Genomic DNA, 19832 nt, shown 5'->3' on the forward strand with positions numbered 1-19832 from the left:
AACAAGGCTTGTCATCTTCCGCCGTCACTACGCTTGCCCCATATCACCCTAATTTGCCAATCCACGATCTGGCTCTGCAACGCAGAGACTGTACCTGTACGATGTCTGCAGGTGGAGTAACCTTCCAGCTCAAATCAATCATCGCAGTCATCACTGCCACTTTCGCGACCCAAGAAAGGAGGCACGCTTGGGCGTCACATGCGTCTCTTGTGTTCGTGATGATAGCCCTTGGTTTGATGTTGGTTCTCCGCTAATTTCTCTGTTTAGTTGCCTTTTGCTTTGGACGTTCATCACTATAGGGCTTTTCTTCTATCACCAGGCATTCCTGCTGAGGTAAATCCTTCCCAATTGCTAGATCTCGCCGTGGCCTGCCCTAATACTTACTCGCGACATAGAAGAACAATTCCCAGCATAGTCACAATCTTAGTGCCTACTCTGGCCTGGGCTCTTGTAGTCCACAACGAAGGTTTCGATATCGGTCGTGCCTTCTATTTCCTCCCCGCCTTCATCGAACTCGGGCTCGTCTCCCTCGTTGTCTCCGAAAAGGACAAGCTCTCGAAATCTTCGCGAGATGATGACCGCGTAAGCTCCAAGATGGGGCGCAGCGAGCCCCATGTCTTCGTCGAGGTACAAAATGCGTAGGCCGCCAACAAGCCGATTGGGAATACCCAGAAGCAGAAACATACATAGGCCAAGATCAACATCTTAAATCACCAGCATCTGTCAATCAACTCAAAGGGGACAGTGAGGACTGCCTGCGCTTGCCAAAAAGCAGCCGCGCGGGGGCTAGAGTGTACCCCGAATCATGACTTCCGTCACGAGCCAACCCAAAAAGAAGAGAACCTTTGGACTACCGGAAAGAAGCCACTGGAACAATGCAATACGGAGACAGCAGGGTGCCTTCGGGACCATTGTGACCTTTCGTCCTCACCTCAAACAGCCCGGGATACGACCTATTAACTAGGAACAGTTGCTGGCCGAGGTTGAAGGCATCTATGCTGGCCTCATTAGGGTCATGGTCGACGGCAAACGCATCGAGGCGGGCAATGCTCACAGGGCTGACAAGGTCGAAAGCAAGTGCATCGAGATGTGAACCGCTCACAGCGCCAATAATGCCAGCTACAAATTCGACAAGGAGAAGAGGCAGCCTGTGATTCCCTTGCACTGCACTTTCCTCAATGTGCCCCACGATATCTTTTTGGCATCACAGCAGCCATCTGCTGAACCAGATACGCTCCACTAGCAAGCAAGTTTGCGATGCCCGCTCATGTGTGGCGCCACGGGTTCTCGGAGATTATGGCGCTTCAGATGGTTGAGGTTGTGGATAAAACTCGTCACGATCCTCTACTGTTACAGACTGTGGGATGAAAGAACTATCAAGTAATAATTCAAAATAAGTTTGAACATCATCAGAAGAAGGATTCATCACGAACACAGAGCCCGTAGAAGCGAGCCGTATTTTCATTGGATCGGGACATGGGTGGTCACGCCGCCTTGGCGCACTAAGATACATCAATTACACCAACCAACATCTGGATGAGCCTTCAGGATAGATCGGCTGTTCAAGAAGATGCTGACTGTGAAACATCCTGACAGCCTGGTTCTGTTCCCCCTCACTGTTCGTTTTCTGACCAACATTCGTCCCCGATATTCGCGCATCGTGGTATGGTCTTCCACGACGCCGATCACGAGCGGTGATCCAACAGACTTCGCGACTGCCCCCTGAGCTTTCAGCTCAAGGCACGAATAGGACTTCTTCATTAAATTCCTATCGCGTTCCTGCGCAGCCTCCTCCGTTAGCGGTCCCCTAGCCTTCCCAGGCTCAAAGCCACAATGGCCGAGGTCATAGGAATTGTGGGCAGCATCGTAGGCATACTAGCAGGGGCAGAACTGGCCTACCAAAAACTCAAGTCGATAAAGGGGCTACCCGAAGCGTTTTCCGAAGTCGCGCTTAGAGTGCCGCTTGCTCAACAAATTCTCCGCGATGTCGAGGATCGATCTCGAGAGGCCTCCGAAGAGGCCGCCAAGGCGGTTCTTCCCATCGTCAAGTCTTGCAAAGGGAACGCCGAGGCTCTGAAGACAACATTGGAGAAGCTTGAACCAGGAGAAACTACATCGGCATGGAATCAGCACGTGGACAGATACATGTCTCTGATCAAGAGTCGCGGCAAGAAAGGACGTGTCGAAGACCTCTTGAAGAAGATTCTTCAGGATATTTACACTCTGGCGAGTCACCATGCAATTAAATCGGCAAGCTCAGAACAACTCGATAGTCTGAAGGAAGCCATTGAGAAAGTTGGGGAGGTTAGGAAATCGGTCCCAGATGAGCTGCTGGAAGATGGGACCAGGGTCAGCATCTCTCATGGGGGACAAGGACCTATGTTGAATCAAGTCGGCGACTACACCACGACATGGAACAATTTTGGTTCTGGAAATATCAACAACATTAGCGGAGATGCCCATTTTGGGCCGACATTAGGTCAGTAGAAATTCAGATTCATCATCACTAGTACACACTGTCCGGCTGAGGAATCTCTCATGCACGTTGTGTTCAATGATATGCTCCAAGCACCTATTTTCGCAGTCAACAATGCTAACAAATCTCCGCCTACAGCCCAGAAAAGACGAGAGGTTTTGCGCGGTCTCAACTGTGCGCCTTACGAAGACCATAAAAATCGGAACCCCGAGGCCATGTCCGAAACATGCGGGTGGTTCACCCAGCACCAAACTTTCCAGAGCTGGATGACCAGCCCAGAAGAGAGCTTTCTTTGGGTTTCTGCAGACCTTGGTTGTGGCAAGTCCGTCCTGGCCAGGTACTTGATCGATCGCGAACTGGAAACACAAAGAGTCATCTACTTCTTCTTCAAAGATGGTCTTGACGACCAGGATAATGTGGAAAGTGCAATAAAATGTCTACTACACCAACTGCTGAGTGATGAATTCAGTTTGTTTACAGACGAAGTATTGAAATCTCTTGAGGAACTCGGCACAAAGAGATCTTCATCATTCAATGCCCTCTGGAATATTTTCGTCAACATATCCACCAATGCCACCAATGCCACCAACATCATCTGCGTCTTGGACGGCTTGGACGAATGCGAGGCTTCAGGATGGTCCAGAATGGCCAAGGGATTGGGTGATCTTTACGAAAATGGGAAGATAGGCATGAGGTTCATCTTATTAAGTCGGCCTTATAGCCAAATTCGACGAGCCATTCGGAAAAGTCGAATACCCCATATTAACCTCCGCGGAGAAGACGAAGCTGAAGTTGTTAAGATCTCAGCGGAGATAAACATCGTCATCAGACAGAAGGTCGCAGACCTGGTGCTGGAATCAAAGCTCAGCCTCGAGGAGGAAGAGAAAGTTCTTCAAAGGCTCACTCAGGTGAGCAACAGAACTTATCTTTGGATCCATGTCATTTGTGACATGCTTGAAAACCTCGAACGTGTCGAAAACAACAGCCTCGAGAGATTTCTTGACCGCCTTCCAGAGACAGTCGAAGATGCCTACGACAAGATCCTGCGGCAAAGCGTGGACGTTCAAGCAGCTAAGACGTTGTTGCACATTGTAGTCGCAGCCGCCAGACCCTTATCAGTGGAGGAAATGGCGGTGGCCATGGCTGTCAATGGTCAACAATCGTTTGGTGATGAGCTCTCTGTTATGAGTACTTCTTCAGTTGTCGAAGGCATGAGGAATATCTGTGGTCTTTTTGTGGCTGTTGTGAAAAATCGAGTCCTCCTGATACACCAAACTGCAAGAGAGTTTCTCATTCGGGAAGCTCGATCGCGGCGCTGCCTCAAATGGGAGGCATGCTTGAAGTTGGAGGAATCAAACCAAATCATTACAAGGATATGTGTTTGGTACCTGCTCAACCTTGGTTCCCGTCATCCACTATTGAGGAGCCTTGACGAAGTCGCATCAGATGACTACGCTAACAAACACGCGATGTTCGACTACGCATCGCGATACTGGGTTTCTCACTATCAACGATCGAAGTTGGAAGAACACTCAGACTTAGGTCGCGACATCTTTCAACTCTGCGACACAAGTTGGACAGGTTGCACGACGTGGTATACTCACCTTTTCAAGCACAACAGATACTTGCATCTCCATTCCTCCCCCAAACCACTGGAATTGGCTTCATACCTTGGTATTGATCATACGGTCAGAAGAATACTTGTGGAAAGCAACTACAACCTTCACGCCAAAGACGCCTGTGAAAAATGTTCCCCTCTGTACTTGGCTGCTGATTCTGGCTCCCACAATGTCGTCGTTATGCTGCTCAAGACGATAAGGAAATACAGGGTGTATCAGAAACGTATCAACATCGGCCTTGCTCTGGAAGTCTCGTCGAAAAATGGGCACGAGTCGATCGTCGAAGCACTTCTACAGGCTAGCGGGACAAAAGTCAGTCTGAAAAACGCCGAACTGGCGTTGTTAGCTGCCGTGGAAAGGGGGCACGATCCCATCGTCAGGTCTATTCTTTCCAGTAAACCATCTTCTGGGCTACGGAGGAAATTGCGGTTTCCACGCGCCGTTCACTATCACAATCTTCTTTCATCCGCAGCAATGAATGGGCGCGCAACAACAATCAAGACGATCTTTGAATCCGGCAAGATGAAACCGGATGACATAGCAATTTACGGCCAGATGCCTCTTATGTTGGCTGCATACCTTGGGCATGCGAACGTCGCTAGTATACTTTTGGAAACGGGCCAGATTGACATAAACTCGCAAGACTGGGACGGACGTACGCCGCTTTCTCACGCAGCAAAAGAAGGGCGTGCGAGTATCGTAAGAATGCTCTTAGAAACTGGCCAAGTCGACATAAACTTGCCAGATAAATACGGTTACACGCCGTTTTATCACGCAGAAGAGCAAGGGCATATGAGTGTCGCAAAAATGCTTTTAGAAACTGGCCAAGTTGACATAAACTCGCGAAATCAGGACGGGAGCACGCCGCTTACTCTTGTGGCACAACGTGGGCAAGCGAATTTCGTCACAATGCTTTTGGACACTGGCCAAGTTGACGTGAACTTAAGGGACAGCGCGGGGGACACGGCGCTTTTAATAGCAGTGGCACACGGACATTGGGAAGTCATTGAGACACTTCTAGCGACTGGCAAGGCTGACACTAACGCACGAAACACGGCCAATATGACGCCTCTTGTCGTAGCATTGATGAGATGCAATTTATATGTAGCCAATCTGCTGCTGACCGGTGGCAATATCCACGAAAACCAGCTACAACCAGGACGCATCTTGGTTGCAGCAGCAAAGGGTGATTTGTCCATCTTTATGCCCCTATACGAAGAGTGGAACGCTGAGCTCAGAATGACGGGGGAAAAGAGATTACAGGAGCATTCGATCATGGTGGCTCTTGAAAATAGGTCAACGCTTGTATTCGAATATCTTCTCGATGCTGGAAACTTGGATATCAATGGTGACTTCAACTGGGGATCTTTACGCTCCATCTGGGGACCTCCACCCACCAACATGCACCACTCCACACTTCTCGTACGAGCTGTAGAAAGAGGCTACATCGGTATTGTGGATATCCTACTCTCGAGAAAAGCTAATGCCCACGCGAAATCGAGCACAGATGGCGCGACAGCTCTTTCGACTGCAGTGGCGCTGGGGCGACTAGACATCGTGAAAACATTACTCCAAGTGGGAAATCTGGATCTCACCCTGAGATGTCAGGACGAATTGACGACACGTCTGGTAGCAAGAAAAGCCTACGTTCAATGCTGTATTGAGGACGCTCCCACATTGAGAGAAATTATTGTCCTACTGAACGATCAAATACGTGCGATGCCGGATGGCGGAAAGGCATTGCGAAATTTGGAAAGAAGTATCATTGAAGAAAAGGGCATTCAGCTGAGAAAACGGGGTATGAATTTTGACGATTCTGATGCAGAGTCATAGGAAGTTAGAAGGCAAGGCGAAGAAGGTTATGCACCGGGTCGGTGTTAGACAATGCATTCCAAGTGGATACCTTGTACAAATACTGAAGGCAATAGGCGAACAACCATCTGTCGAGCATTGAGTCAGAAGTGTTTACTTTCCCGTAGATATCCACGATATGTATGGCTTTCGAAGCCGTTGGTAGCCCAGTTCATCTTAGCACTCCATGAATGAGAAGCGCTGTGTATAAGATTGCATTAATAGCATTCTTAATTTTGCTTGATATGTACTTTTAACACTGGCAGAAACATGAGACCGCCTAACTTTCTTGCGTGGGTGCGGCTGTATTTCCTGTGTATTGATCACCCCTATCGAAAACGAAAATAGACGTAGCGACAGAAACAGCGAACAGCGACTACGACGAGGGTGACAATAGCGATAACGACAGCGACGATAGAAGTGACGACGACGACGACGACGACGACGACTGTAACGTAGGGTATAGCCATAGGAAAAGCAGTCGCTCTAGCACAGGAAAAATAGGCGGTCTCAGGAGCATTCACTATATTGAAGCCTTCCAATTTGGACTTTAATATGGCATTGTTGTCTCCACTGCTGTCGTCGCATCTACTGTTTGCTCTCGTTGAATTCGGACAAAGGCCCTCAAGGTCACTACCCTGGCCAGCCTATCTATTTGATCAGTGAGATTAGCTATGTGAGCCTGAGCGTGGTAGAACCCACACTACTAGGGGCTTTGGCCGAAATATCCCCTTTGATAGCTTTGTGGGAATTTAACGAGTGTCTGCGGCACTGTCATCGGCAACCGGCGGCCGCATTGCGTCACGTCGCCGGTGGTGCATCGGATGCCCCACTTCACGAACCGGCGGGATGGGCTTCTGGAAGCTGTCAGCATGAATAATCCAATTCTCGGCGGTTCAACTGCGAAAATTTCCATCGAATCACCACCTGCAGCCAACCGCCCCGCTCCCCCGTGCGATGCCGCCTTAGGTAAGTGCTTAGACAGCTTCGCGGGGAGCATGTGTAAGACCCCTACAGTAGCCTCCGCCGGTATTGGCAACAGATATAAGCGGCAGATGAGATTTGCAAATGCTGAACAAGTATTCCAAACCAATTTTCAAGTTGATTCTCGATCTTGCTAGCTTCTTCATTTCGCGAAGCTCCAAACGCGCAGCAAGTATATATGCCTCGCCTCGCGACACTCACTGCGATTTTCGCTGTTTTCATTTCCATCATCATCTTCAACACTCAACTCAAGAGCTTCATCACCGATTTCACAGCCCCACTTCTCAAGACCAACACCACCGCCAAGATCACATCTTCAGAGCCAGAGTCTATGCTCAACGCAGCCAAGAACACAATGTCCAAGACCCTCCACCACGCAAAGATCACCCCGCACCGGAGCGGCACCCGCGGTCACTCCGACCACGGCTGGCTCAACACCTACCACAGCTTCTCCTTCGCGGACTGGTACGACCCGCGCTTCAACAACTTCGGCGCCCTGCGCGTGCTCAACGAGGACCGCGTCAAGGCCAACAGCGGCTTCCCCACGCACCCGCACCGCGACTTTGAGATCTTCAGCTACATCCTCTCGGGCGAGCTGACGCACCGCGACTCCATGCTGCAGAAGGGCAGCGAGGGCGCTCAGAGCGACAAGTTCTACCGCATGCACCGCGGCGACGTCCAGTTCACCACCGGCGGCACCGGCATCGCGCACTCCGAGATGAACGAGCACGGCCGCGACACGGTGCACTTTCTGCAGATCTGGGCCATCCCGTGGAAGCGCGGGCTGCCGCCGACCTACCACACCCGCCACTTCGCCGAGGAGGAGAAGCGCAAGGGCTTTGTGAAGATTCTCTCGCCGCTGAAGGCCGGCCCGGAGGCCACGCTTGCGGAGGAGAAGGCGGCGGAGCCGTCTATCCCGGACACCATCCCGATTCACGCCGACTTCGTCATGGGCGCGGGTATCATTGAGCCCAACAAGGCTTTTGAGTGGAACGTCGGCGCCAAGGTTACGCAGCAGACGAAGCGCAAGGTGTTTGTTCACTTGCCGATGACCAAGGGCGGCAAGGCCAAGATTCGCATCGACGGTCGCGATGACGCCGTTTTGTCGGAGGGCGACGGCGCATTCGTGGATGCGGTCAATGCAGGCGACAAGTTGAATGTGGAGAGCATTGGAGAGGCCGATGCCGAGGTTGTTGTTTTGGATACGGCGTAGACATTGGGCGGATATACCACGGAAAGGTAGACTTTGTTTGAGCGATTAGCATGTCACATTTACATACCAATGCAAGAAACTGAATAAGCTCTGAGGCTAGGTAGCTGCGATTAATTGCCAATGTGACCGGACAAGCCACTGAATGACGATGCGCTGAGCACAGCTGAAGGATCTGGGCAGTGACGTGCGACCTGCTCCGATGAGATGGGATGAAATGCTTGATCGCACACGCGTACGCAGGGTAGAAGAGATGGAATTCAGACGATATCCGTCATCGTCTTCGCCTGCCTGCGGGATGCTAATTTTGGTGGTCGCCAAGTTATCTCCCACTTTACGGTGAGGATTGTTTCATCGTCAGTCAGTCGGTTGCAGCCAATCTATGTGAACCGCACATGGGTGAGCCGCGGATAGAGAAGCGATCCATCTCGAGCTGCATTTGGCGCCGCGCAGCAACGTTAATAGAGTGGTGACATATCAGAGGGGCAATGTGAAGCTGACGATGTTGAGAATAAGCAGTGATGAGAGAAAGATGGTTCACCACGGTGAAAGGTGCGCAACATGATCAGTCATACAGTGCACACGGTCGTTCATACAGTAGCGTAGTACGAGCCCGGTGACCAAAAGACAGTGCGAAATGACGCAAAAATGTGGTGCGGGGGATGCTTGACAAATCAAGCTTCAATTTTTCAATCGAGACTTTTACCAAACTCACCACCACATATTTTTCCGCCACTGAGGCCATTCGCACCAGGAGACCACATAACAGGATCTCCCCAGCCCTTCCGCCTGGCCGTCTCCCAAAATGCATCTCCAACCCATCGACAACACCGAAATAGAGCCCTTCACCATCGCCATGGATCCCGACCCCCGGCTCAACCCCGCCATGGAAGCGCAGCAGGACCCCTTCGACGACGTCTGGGGCTCCGCGCCAGGCTCGCCAACAGTTACCGCCCTCGACGCACCCGCGGGCGCGCACCCGTCAGACATGCCAAGGCTGCAGGCCGAACACACGACCGCCGGCTACCGCGAGGGCGTCACAGCCGCCAAGGCCACGAGCATCCAGGCAGGCTTCGACGAGGGCTTCAGCCTGGGCGCCGAGATCGGGTCCCTCGCGGGCCAGCTCCTGGGCCTGCTGGAAGGAATCGCCCACGCCTTGGACGATGGCGGCCACGGGGGAGATGAGGCGATCGCGAAGGATGCGCGACGGGCCCTCGACGAGGCCAAAGCTGAGCTCAAGACTGACTCGATCTTTACGCCTGCCTTCTGGAATACCGACGGCACCTGGAAGTTCCACGTCGAGAAATCATCGTCATCGGGCGATGAAGAAATTCTCTTCTCCGACGTGGCTCGTGCCCATCCCCTCATTCAGAAGTGGACAAAGGCCGTAGATGCCGAGATTGAGCGATGGGGCATCGAACTCAATGCCATCGGCGACGCAGAGGACCACGAGAGACAGCCCAGCCCGGAGCGGGTGCCGAGCTCTGCGGTGCCGCAGACGAAGAAGGCGCTGGACTGGTGAAGTTTTCTTTGCTAGCGTCTGCTCGAGAGCACGGGCACCCAACATCGCCTTCTATTCCCCATCCAGCCTTTATGCGAATGAGGCATCGGGCCGAGCGGGTCTCTGTATGCGAGATCTCAGCTACGGAGTCTCTGGCCCTACAGGAGCACATCGCTCAAGGATGCACGCACAAAAGATCGATGCAGTTTCTAGTAAGTTGTCTTTAGATGGCTATGCAAAGTGGGAACCCATGATGCTAACCGCCCATAGCTGAACAAATTGCCGTAATATTACGGGTGTGTTATGACTCGGCTCTTTGATCTCCCCAGAAGGCGAGGAATCCCTCTCTTTACGGCTAGAGCCGAGTTAAATCGGACTCACGAGAGGGGGCCCCTTCGCAAGGAAACCACACTTTCTCGTCTCAGGTGTGGCGAGTGGTGGCCTCTTAGTCCAGCCGCAAGCGCAACGGTTGTGGCGTCAAGCCAGCCCACGAAACGAGGAGTCCCATGGCTCGGGTGGCTTTCTCTCGCTGTTCTCTGCATTTCCTATTTTTGAAAGAGACCTGCTAGGTTTGGCTTCTTCGGGTGAATCCTGCAAGCCAAGGGAATGTTTGGACGAAATGTGGTCATGCCGCATGTCAGCTTCGCTGACAGGAAACCAAATAGTTTCGAGATGCAGAGGAACGAAATCAGCAATGCCCCTAACCTGAAGAAACAAAATGAACTTTCGAACTTTGCTTCTGTCTTGCCTCTTGCCTGTCCTGCTGCATAAATGAGGATTCGCATGAACCTTTCCCACGTCAACAAAGTACTATCGAAAGATCGCCCGGCGAAATTTGCTGTCCTTTAAGCGCTGATGCTAAGCAAGAGGTCATCGCCCTCCTATGGGCCCTATGAGAACTAGCGATATCCCATCGGGGCCGTGAGGCCACCACCACTCTTGACATCATCCAACCCTCCATCACAAAACTTCGGAGTTCGCGAAAAGAAAGAAAAAAAGGGGTGACAGGAAGTTTCCCAGAACGTGCCTGGGGCTGCTTTGACCTTGGAAATTGGCCAAAATCATGGGAGAGGGGCCTGTGGTGTTTCGAAAGTTCGGATGATGGGCTGTGCTGCCTCACATACCGTAGTAATGGAGGGGTGGCCAGGTCCCATTCTTAGTCGAAGTCTCTTTAAGCTCACCACCTTGCTGCAAGGAACCAATTCGCGCCACTTTAGCGCGCCTCCTGGTACCTCCTGGTTTGTCGGACGACGTGACATCGCCCACCCGCACCTGGGCGAATCCGGAAGCTGTTGGTTGGCTACTGGGCTTCTCTTGTTAGTGTCGACTACTCCGTGCCTTTTTCCCGCGCAGGGATCACGTCCAATCTGCCGACAGAGGGCCCAGCACCGTCCCTGCATCACGACCATGCGCAACAACAATGGCTGCGCCCATCCCCCAGCTTTCGCCTACTAGTGGCCTTCTTTTTTTTTCCTTCCGAGGAGAAGATGGAGAAATAGCCCTGGCGCAACTAGACCGGCCCTTCCCCGGCACACCCAAATGGCGTTTAGCCCAACGCCGTGCTCGACCACCTCCTCACCCGTATCCGTACCTGTCGTCCCAAATTGAGTCCAACGCAATTTCAGCCAGGCCACACTCTATCCAGGACGTTCCTTGTGATCACGTCCCCTCTCTCACCCCTGGATGATCGACTAGCACCCACTAACCGTTTGGTCCAATCGCGTCGATCTTGGGATAGCGATGGAGGCCTGCGGGTTAGGTAGTATCTTTCTTTCTGTGAAGCCCCATGCCCGCAGCCCCTCTTCGCCTTAGCAGCACTCTCTATGGCGGAAGAAAATGACATGATGAAATCGAACTAGTCCATCATGGGCGCGACTCAGCCTGGGCCCCACGAGTCTATTCGAGGAAGGGGCGGCCTTCTCCCGGCTTACATCGTCATTATTCCCCTTTCAGCGTATGTACGGCGGGGAGGAGGAAAAGATTCAAAAGGACGACTCTTCACCCTGTTTCTTCTGCCCTCTTTTCCTACCTTCTCTCTTCAGTATCTCTGATACCCTTACACTCACTAATAATCTGCAATACCAACCCTTTCCCACTCTTCTTCTATCACTCCTTCATAGAACACCCCTCGTCACTCTCTTTCGAGGTTTATTCTCATACATACCCCTACACACAAACACCCACACACACCCACACATCAAAATGCGTTACTCTACCATTGCAGCTCTCAGCTTTGCCGCCGTCGCCCAGGCCACCTGGGACGGCAAGTTCAGCTACCCCCCCGGCATCGAGCCCCTCGGCCTGAGCGGCGGCGCGGACTTCAGCGTCAAGACCTTCGGCCCCATCTCGGCGCCCCCGGCCGACTGCATCTCCGTCTGGCACCCTCCCCACCCGGACGTCTACATCGACGACTGCGACTCCGACAAGGAGCACGGCTGGCACTGGGTCCACCCGGGAAAGCCCAAGTGGGGCAAGCCCGGCCACGGCAAGTGTGACAAGGACGGCAACAACTGTGGCGACAAGGGCGGCGATAAGGGCGGAGACAAGGGCGGCGACAAGTGCGACAAGGACGGCAAGTGCGGCGACAAGGGCGGCGATAAGGGCGGCGACAAGTGCGACAAGGACGGCAAGTGCGGTGACAAGGGCGGCGACCACGACAAGCCCCAGAAGACCGAGACGCCGCCCCAGCCCACCGACACCCCCGACGAGCCGGAGCAGCCCGAGCCCACCACCACCCCGCAGTGGAAGTGGACCACCTCCACCATCACCCAGACCGCCGTCCACACCGTCATCTCCTGCGCCCCCGAGGTCACCAACTGCCCCGGCAACGGCGGCGGCAACGGCGGCACCGCCTACAAGACCGTCACCGTCCCCGCCGTCGTGACCATCTGCCCCGTCCCCGTCAACCCGGCCCCGGCCCCCTCCGCGCCCCCCGCCGCTCCCCCGGCTGCCCCCACCACCGCCGTCGAGCAGCCCGCTCCCAGCGCGCCCGCTCCCCCGGCCACCCTCTCCTCCGTCGTTATCCCTCCCGTCTCTGCTCCCCCCGCCGCGCCCCCGGCCGCCACCACCACCAAGCCCGCCGACGTCGGCACCGTCACCAAGCCCAACCCCACGGCCACCACCAGCCGCGCCGTCGTCACCGCCGCCGCTGCTCCCAACGCCCAGCGCGCCGGCGGCATGGTCCTCGCCGCCGTCGCCGCTGCTGCCGCCTTCATCTGAACAATACACAAAAACCTGCAATAATCACGCACTTAGACTTGCAACTTTTGATGAGATTTTTGGTTTGTTTTTTCTTGTTCAATTCAAATGGGGGTGTATAGACGGGGCAAAGGGTTTTCTCATGCGGACACACACAATCAATGATATCAAAGGCAAACGGGACACATGGGGAAATGGGAATTAACTTTGGGAATGACAAATGGGGTTAACTTGGACGGATTGGGTTGGCTCTTTCTTCCTCTGGGACTTTCGCGCTGAGAGAAGCGCGGAGGGGGGGATTGGGGGGCACTCTGGCGTCTAAACACCCAACTTAATTAGTTTAAGGCTAATATAATGGGTTCCGGTTCTTTTTTTAAAACTTCTGGCTTGCCACTCCGCGACTTCTGCCTTAGCGTGATCAACTGTGACCCAAATTTCGCACTGACTGGCCAAACGGTCTTGTGGCGGCGCCGTTCCCTTGTGAAGTCTTGGAAGGAGCTGTCTCATCTCCGTGGTGTCTCCGAGGACGAACGGCGGTGAAATTTCTTTTCCCCAGGTTCTTTTTCCGTTGGAGGTTGCGATCAGCCGAAAGCTCGTCCGAAGAGTCTGGGGGATCGACAGATTGGGTAGCTCATTTCCCCCGCGCGATCTGCTCCGTCCGAACTCGTGGGAACCTGGTCTTAATTGGGAATCCCCAAGGTTTTGCGGTCGGAGAGGACCGAGTTGGCTGCATAGCGCTGCAGATTATGGTCAATATGCTTATATTTGTGTCATGGCGTGGCCCGGACGATCCGGAGACAACATGAGTCGAGGATCTGGCTGAGCCTAGACTGATAGAGCTTCGCAAGTATGGTTTGCAGTGTTCTCTTCGTTGATCACTGCACCTCATCCGTAAGATTGGGGGTTAATGCGGTCGTTGAAGGGTTGGAGTATCTCGTGACGAGCCCCTATCGTTGGCCACAGTGTCGGCAGTCTTGAAGTTCGCAGATAACATTTCGTTTCTGTATATCGATGTTTGCAGATATCATCGACAAGCCCGCCCTGATCGAACCATCGAGTCTGCGCTTTGAGAGACCGGTATTGACGATGTTCATTCCCTGTCCTGGTCTCATGTGCGTGTCAGACACTTGGCGACGTCTTCGACGCGACGGCTCTCTCCAAGCAACTCTCGCGTGACCTCTCGGTCTCTTCCACCGCTGCCGAGAACGACAACCTTTTGGATTTGCCCATCCTCGCTCATGACCAATCTGCCTGATCTGCCGTCGGCCCACTCAAGACTGATCTGCTTCGCTTCGCCATCTGCTGCACTGATGCTGACCACAGCCTGCTCCGACTCGTCCTCTCGCGGACCGCCGCGCAGCCCTGCCGCTCTTTGCAGGTCGCCAATGACAGCAATGCGATTGTGGTAACGGACAATCTCCCTCCTCAACATCCGGACAAAGCGCGACAGGTCCTGCGTCGTCTGCCTCTCGGCGTCGGCTGGTCTCGGAGCGGGCAAGTGTCGTGCAGCGAGTCCTGAGAGCGGGATGCAGACGGGGACGGTATGGCGGTGCACTCGCAGATGCCGCGAGTCCTTGTACGGCCGGTTGAGCATTACGTAGAACGGTCTTCGGAAGCGCGCGTCGGTCATCAGCTCGATGCGGATGCCGAGGACGTTGCCGTGGTCGACGGCGTTCGGGTCGGGATCTTGGACCTTGAAGGTCGTGACGGTTGCGCATGTGCGGTAGAGGCATTGCTGGTCGTGCGCGTCTTGGGCTTTCGATCGGGAGAGGATCTCTTCGCGGTCTGGTTTCGATTTGAAGGGCAGCGCCAGCGCGCCGCGGTTGCGGTCGGCTTCTTTGAGGGCTTGTCGCGTCGATTCTGACGAGATCAAAGCCGTCGCCTGGATTTTGACGTCCTTTTTCAAAGATGTGACTGTCGCATTGTGAGCTAGCAGCTAACACGTAGCAATTCGACATGCAACCTACGTCTGGCCTTGAGGTCTTTGATCTCTTGGTTGAGGGCCTCAGCAGCCGCGTCTTGCGGTTGCGGTTCAGCCGACATGGCGTTCGCTGATCTTTGTTGAAGACGATGTGTGTTGATCTCTGCAGAATATCTTCAATGGGTGGTGGTTGCGATGATGCGATTGAGGGTGCTCAATGCGACGACGCGTCCCAGAAGTAGACATTCGTTGCCGACAAGCGCAAATCAACAAAACATCATTCGGCCGGGCCATGCCGTGGTGGAATGCGACCTCTGACCTGCGGGGGCCTTATCTAATCTGCTATCTTATCAGCCCTCCAGTTCTCCATTTTAGGCATGGCGCCAGGGGTCCCCCGAGGCAGCTCCCTTCGGGTGGCTTTCCAGCAGCGGAGTGGATCGAGTCGGCGACTGGAACTGAGGTGAACGAGGATAAGCTTCTTTGCTGCGCCTGTCTCCCCCGTCCCGTCTCTTCCTTCTTTGTTCGCCAAGTATCGTCGCAATCAAGAACACAGCGCCTTCGCCTTCTTGCTCTGCTTCGGTAAATCTTCTCCGCGTCTCAGTCCACTTGGACTTGGGTCTCTTTTTTTCTGTCACATTATTTCTCCTCATTGAAAAACCTTCTTACAGTCATTTACTGGAGCCTAATAAAGCGGCCCGCCGACCATTATTCATTCATTGTTGTTGCCACAGGCTTTTCCCCAAAAAGTGTCAAAGGCCACGGTTGCGCTTCCCGTCCACTCGTCCCGGGACACATACACATCGCCTTCCTCGCGCGCACTCCTACCAAATCAACACCCGACCGCACAAACTTCGCGCGTCCCGCTGCCTAGCGCTTCTTCCGCTTGTCACTGGTTTCCAGCTGCTTTTTAAGCAGTGTCGCCTTGACTCCCACGGACTCTGCTCCACCCCGCCTTCGACCTTATCTCGATCCGTACTCGAAACCCAAACTTTTTGTCCTAACGACTCTCGATTTGTCGCACAAAGTCTTCCAACCTCTTTTTCTAACCTCTACATACTACTGTTTCTTTCCAACTACTCCACGTTGCTCCCCACCCTACGACTACGCCGCAGATCCACGATTACCAAGCACAAATGAGCGTCCGAACCCGCCGGAACAAGTCCACGAAGCGCAAAGCTTTGGCCGATCTTGCCGTCGACACAGACGGCACCAACGGCCACGCCAACGGCGATATGAATCAGAACAACGTTGAATACCGGCGGAAGACGACAGCGCCCGGCTCCGACACCGTCACTGCGAACCTCATGGCGCGCGAATCCTTCACCCTCGACGACCCCGTCCCCAAGACGCCCATCGCGAACAACCATGGCTTCTTCGAGCTGCCCGTGCAAGACCAGCGCAACTTCCTCCTGCTGGTGCTGCTGTACTTCTTGCAGGGTGTTCCTATGGGTCTCGCTGGCGGCTCCGTGCCGTTCCTCATGAAGGATCACATGTCATACAGCGAGATTGGAATCTTCAGTCTGGCGTCGTATCCCTACTCGCTGAAGCTCCTGTGGAGCCCGATCGTCGATGCGGTATGGAGCCCCAAGGTTGGGCGCAGAAAGAGCTGGATTCTCCCCATCCAGCTGCTCTCTGGTTTGGGAATGCTGTGGCTCGGCTCGACTGTCGAGAACATGATGGCTACGACTGGAAAGCCCGGTGGCCCGACTGTGTGGAACTTCACCGGGTGGTGGTTCTTCTTGGTGTTTATGTGCGCCACTCAAGATATTGCCGTAGACGGCTGGGCCCTGACTCTACTGACTCCCGGGAATGTCTCGTATGCTTCCACTGCGCAAACTGTTGGCCTGACTGCCGGCCACTTCCTGTCCTACACGGTGTTCTTGGCGTTCAACTCCAAGGACTTTGCCAACCGATACTTCCGCAGCACCCCGCTTGACACGGGTCTGATGAACCTCGGCGGCTATCTCACCTTCTGGGGCTGGGCCTACATTGCCATTACCATCGGTCTGTCTCTGTTCAAGCGCGAGGAGAAGACCAAGAACGAGGACGGCATCTGGGACGTGTACAAGATCATGTGGGGCGTTCTCAAGCTCAAGAACATCCAGACCATCATCATCGTTCATCTTATCGCCAAGATCGGTTTCCAGGCTAACGATGCCGTCACCAACCTCAAGCTCATTGACAAGGGCTTTGGCCAGGAGAATATGGCTCTGACTGTTCTGATCGACTTTCCCTTTGAGATTGCGCTTGGCTACTATGCCGGAAAGTGGTCGCAAGAGTACACCCCGATGCGTCTGTGGTGCTGGGGCTTCATGGGCCGTCTCGTTGCGGCTCTGATTGCGCAGTTCACCGTCACAATCTTCCCCGCCGGCGGCGTGACTTCTTGGTACATGCTTGTTGTCATTGGAGAGCACGTCTTCTCGACCTTCACCAACACCGTCATGTTCGTCGCCGTCTCGGCGTTCCACGCTAGAATCGCAGACCCTGTCATTGGCGGCACTTACATGACACTGCTGGCCACGTAAGTTTTCTGTCCATCCGTTCGTCTTCTTTATACTAACATGTTTCAGCGTCTGCAACCTTGGCGGCACGTTCCCGCGCTTCTTCGTTCTCCGTCTCGTCGACTACTTCACCGTCGCAACCTGCCACCCCGGCAACCCCGCCGACATCGACGCTCTCAAGGGCCCGGTCGTCACCGACCCCTTCTCGTGCTCTCTCCAGCCCGACAAGGAGCGCTGTGTGAAGGGCGGCGGCACGTGCGACATGGTGCGCGACGGATACTACTTCGTCAACATCATCTGCGTCGTCTTTGGCGTCGTCACCTTTATGCTGTACATCCGTCCCAAGGTCCTGCACCTGCAGTCGCTGCCCATGAGGGCCTGGCGTCTGTCAAACTCCTCCCGGCAATAGATGTCGAGGGCTGTTTTTGAAACTCAAAAGAACGCATGTACCATTTTATTTCCAAATCACAGCATCACGTAGCGAATTGGCTTGGAGACACCACCTTTTTCTAGAACAAAAACAATAGTATTCAATGCTTTTCATTACCATATATGCGCGCTATGCCGTTATATACGTGACGCTCGCTTTAACCCCTTCGATTACGTGTAAGAGAAAAAAACCACCTCTTCTAAACCACAGTCTACTTCTGCAATGACTGGATGTGCTTCGAGTGCAGCTCCTGCACGGCAGGGATGATCAAGCTCTCAATCTCCACCTCGGGGTCGCCCTCCGGCAGCGCAGCAGGGTCCAATGGCTTGTCCTCCGCCGGCGTCGAGTCCCGCGGCCCTTGCTGCGCGCTGGGGACCCGGACCCATCTGTCCCGCTGGCCCGGCGCGACGAAGACGACCTCCCACTTGCGCGTGGACAGCAGGTTGCCGATGACGAGGTGGTGCTGGTAGCGCTCGAGAGAGTACTTGGCCTTGTGCACGAGGATGGCCGGGTCGGTCTCGAGCTTGAAGCTGACGACCATGCCCTGCGGCGCCCAGCCGTCGACGAGGTTCTGCAGGAACTTGGGCACGGGGTCGAGGTCGATGATCAGGCGCTTGGAGCGCGGGATCGCGGGGGAGGAGTCGAAGTTGTCGAATGTTTCTTCGTCTTCGGAGGGCGCGCCGTTGCCGTTGTTGCGGCTTTGAGGCGCGGGCTTGGATGAAGAAGAAAGAGAGTCCGTGGCGTTGGTGCTCTGGATCTTGTGCTCCGCCATGCGGTCCTGCGGGAGGAAGAAGTCCGACACCGCGGCGGCGAGGTACAGCAGCGCCGACGGGCCGAGCGGCCTCAACAAGCCCGCGATGGCGCGCAGCTCGAAGAGGTAGTCGGTGATGGTCGTGAAGGGCAGCATGAGGAGCATGTTGTCCTTGCGGGCGGCCTGGTACTTGCGCAGGACGGCGCGCATGCGCTCCTGGTGGCCGGGGTTGGCAACAACCGTACCATCCTCACCCTCGGCCAGGAAGTCGAGGAAACAGTCGGTGGCGTGGGAGTAGTGCCGGCTGTAGGGCTGCAGGGAGAACTGGCGGTGCAGGAAGATGACGGCGTAGCCGGCCTCGAGGAAGTACTCGGCGGAGGTGGCGCCGCGGGTGCCGGCGGAGAAGTTGTCGATGAAGCGGACCGTCTGCTTCTCGAGGGGCACGGTGGTGCCGCCCGAGGTGACGAGGACGATGCGCCGGCCGGCGAGGGCGGCGTGGTGCGTGATGAAGGCGCGGGCGGCGGAGACGTGGGCGTCGAGGTTTTTCGGGGGCGGTTGGGAGGAGAAGTAGGCGTCCTCTTGGTGCTCGGCGGTTTCTGTCGTCATGTTGGGCAAGGTTGTTGCGTGTGGTGGTTGTGAGATGAGGTGTGTGGTTGGTGGGGGTGAGCGTGGATGAGTCTGCCGTGGTGTTAGTCACGACGGTACTTTATAAATTTTCAAAACAGAGGCACATCTCCGAAACCCTTCCATTCAGAAAGGAACCCTGAGAGTGAGGCATATAAGCGATGGGTCCCCTCCCCTCATGATCAACTCCCTCGGCGCCCATCTCCGTTTCAACCTCGGCCCTCCGGCCATATGACGCAGCTTACATCACTCTCACTCACCTTGACATATCACTGCCGGTAAACACTCCAGAGGCCGGGACAGTTCGAGAAAAAGGGTAACCGACGGGCTGCCTCATGCGTTGCTGAGAGACGACTAAAAAATCGACCAGACAAGTAAGAAGCCACGACGACAGAAAAGAAGGAAGAGAGACGAGGGTTTTAACCGTTCGCAGGCGGCCGGGCTCTTCCTGTTACGGGCCGACGGGGGCCCGTGCGCCCCACCCGACCCTCCTTCCGTGAGGGATCCTGCCGGGTAATTTTGGGCACGGGGACGTCGGGTGGATCGGAGCTCGCGACACGGCGGCAGAGCGGGAAACTGGAAACTCTCACACGACCAAAGCTGCTTACGCCCCTGGCACGGGCGGGCGGGCAAACATCAAACATGCAGCAAGGGTGCTTTTTTGGTCAGATCATGACCTCTTCGGCACCGATAGCCGCTGCGATACCGAGACGCCGGACGCAGAACGTAGACACTTGATCAATTTTCATGATGATATTACATTAAG

The 19832-nt window shown here is 54.6% G+C and overlaps 5 protein-coding genes across 5 annotated transcripts; 3 read left to right on the plus strand and 2 right to left on the minus strand.

The window, feature by feature from the left end:
- Nucleotides 1–8945: 8945 nt before the first annotated feature.
- yae1 (Uncharacterized protein) lies at nt 8946–9662 on the plus strand (the record flags this gene model as incomplete). The annotated part of the gene is made up of 1 exon (XM_036644077.1): nt 8946–9662. The coding sequence occupies one exon, from the start codon at nt 8946–8948 to the stop codon at nt 9660–9662; it is 717 nt and encodes a 238-aa protein (XP_036490157.1).
- Nucleotides 9663–11843: 2181 nt separating this feature from the next.
- Nucleotides 11844–12860, plus strand: CGCS363_v012229 (uncharacterized protein; the record flags this gene model as incomplete). Its single annotated transcript, XM_036644078.1, has 1 exon — nt 11844–12860. One exon carries the CDS (start codon nt 11844–11846, stop codon nt 12858–12860), a length of 1017 nt encoding a protein of 338 aa, XP_036490740.1.
- A 1087-nt stretch (nt 12861–13947) lies between these two features.
- Nucleotides 13948–14882, minus strand: CGCS363_v012230 (uncharacterized protein; the record flags this gene model as incomplete). Its single annotated transcript, XM_036644079.1, has 2 exons — nt 13948–14753; nt 14807–14882. 2 exons carry the CDS (start codon nt 14880–14882, stop codon nt 13948–13950), a joined length of 882 nt encoding a protein of 293 aa, XP_036490173.1.
- A 1011-nt stretch (nt 14883–15893) lies between these two features.
- On the plus strand, nt 15894–17670 carry CGCS363_v012231 (uncharacterized protein; the record flags this gene model as incomplete). Its single annotated transcript, XM_036644080.1, has 2 exons — nt 15894–17281; nt 17331–17670. The coding sequence occupies 2 exons, from the start codon at nt 15894–15896 to the stop codon at nt 17668–17670; spliced, it is 1728 nt and encodes a 575-aa protein (XP_036490950.1).
- Nucleotides 17671–17902: 232 nt separating this feature from the next.
- CAB2 (Phosphopantothenate--cysteine ligase CAB2) lies at nt 17903–19048 on the minus strand (the record flags this gene model as incomplete). Its single annotated transcript, XM_036644081.1, has 1 exon — nt 17903–19048. The coding sequence occupies one exon, from the start codon at nt 19046–19048 to the stop codon at nt 17903–17905; it is 1146 nt and encodes a 381-aa protein (XP_036490154.1).
- Nucleotides 19049–19832: the final 784 nt, after the last annotated feature.

This window comes from Colletotrichum siamense, assembly GCF_013390195.1.
Source record: "Colletotrichum siamense strain Cg363 chromosome Unknown KSG_Cg363_contig08, whole genome shotgun sequence".
In the NCBI taxonomy this organism is placed as follows: Eukaryota; Fungi; Ascomycota; class Sordariomycetes; order Glomerellales; family Glomerellaceae; genus Colletotrichum; species Colletotrichum siamense.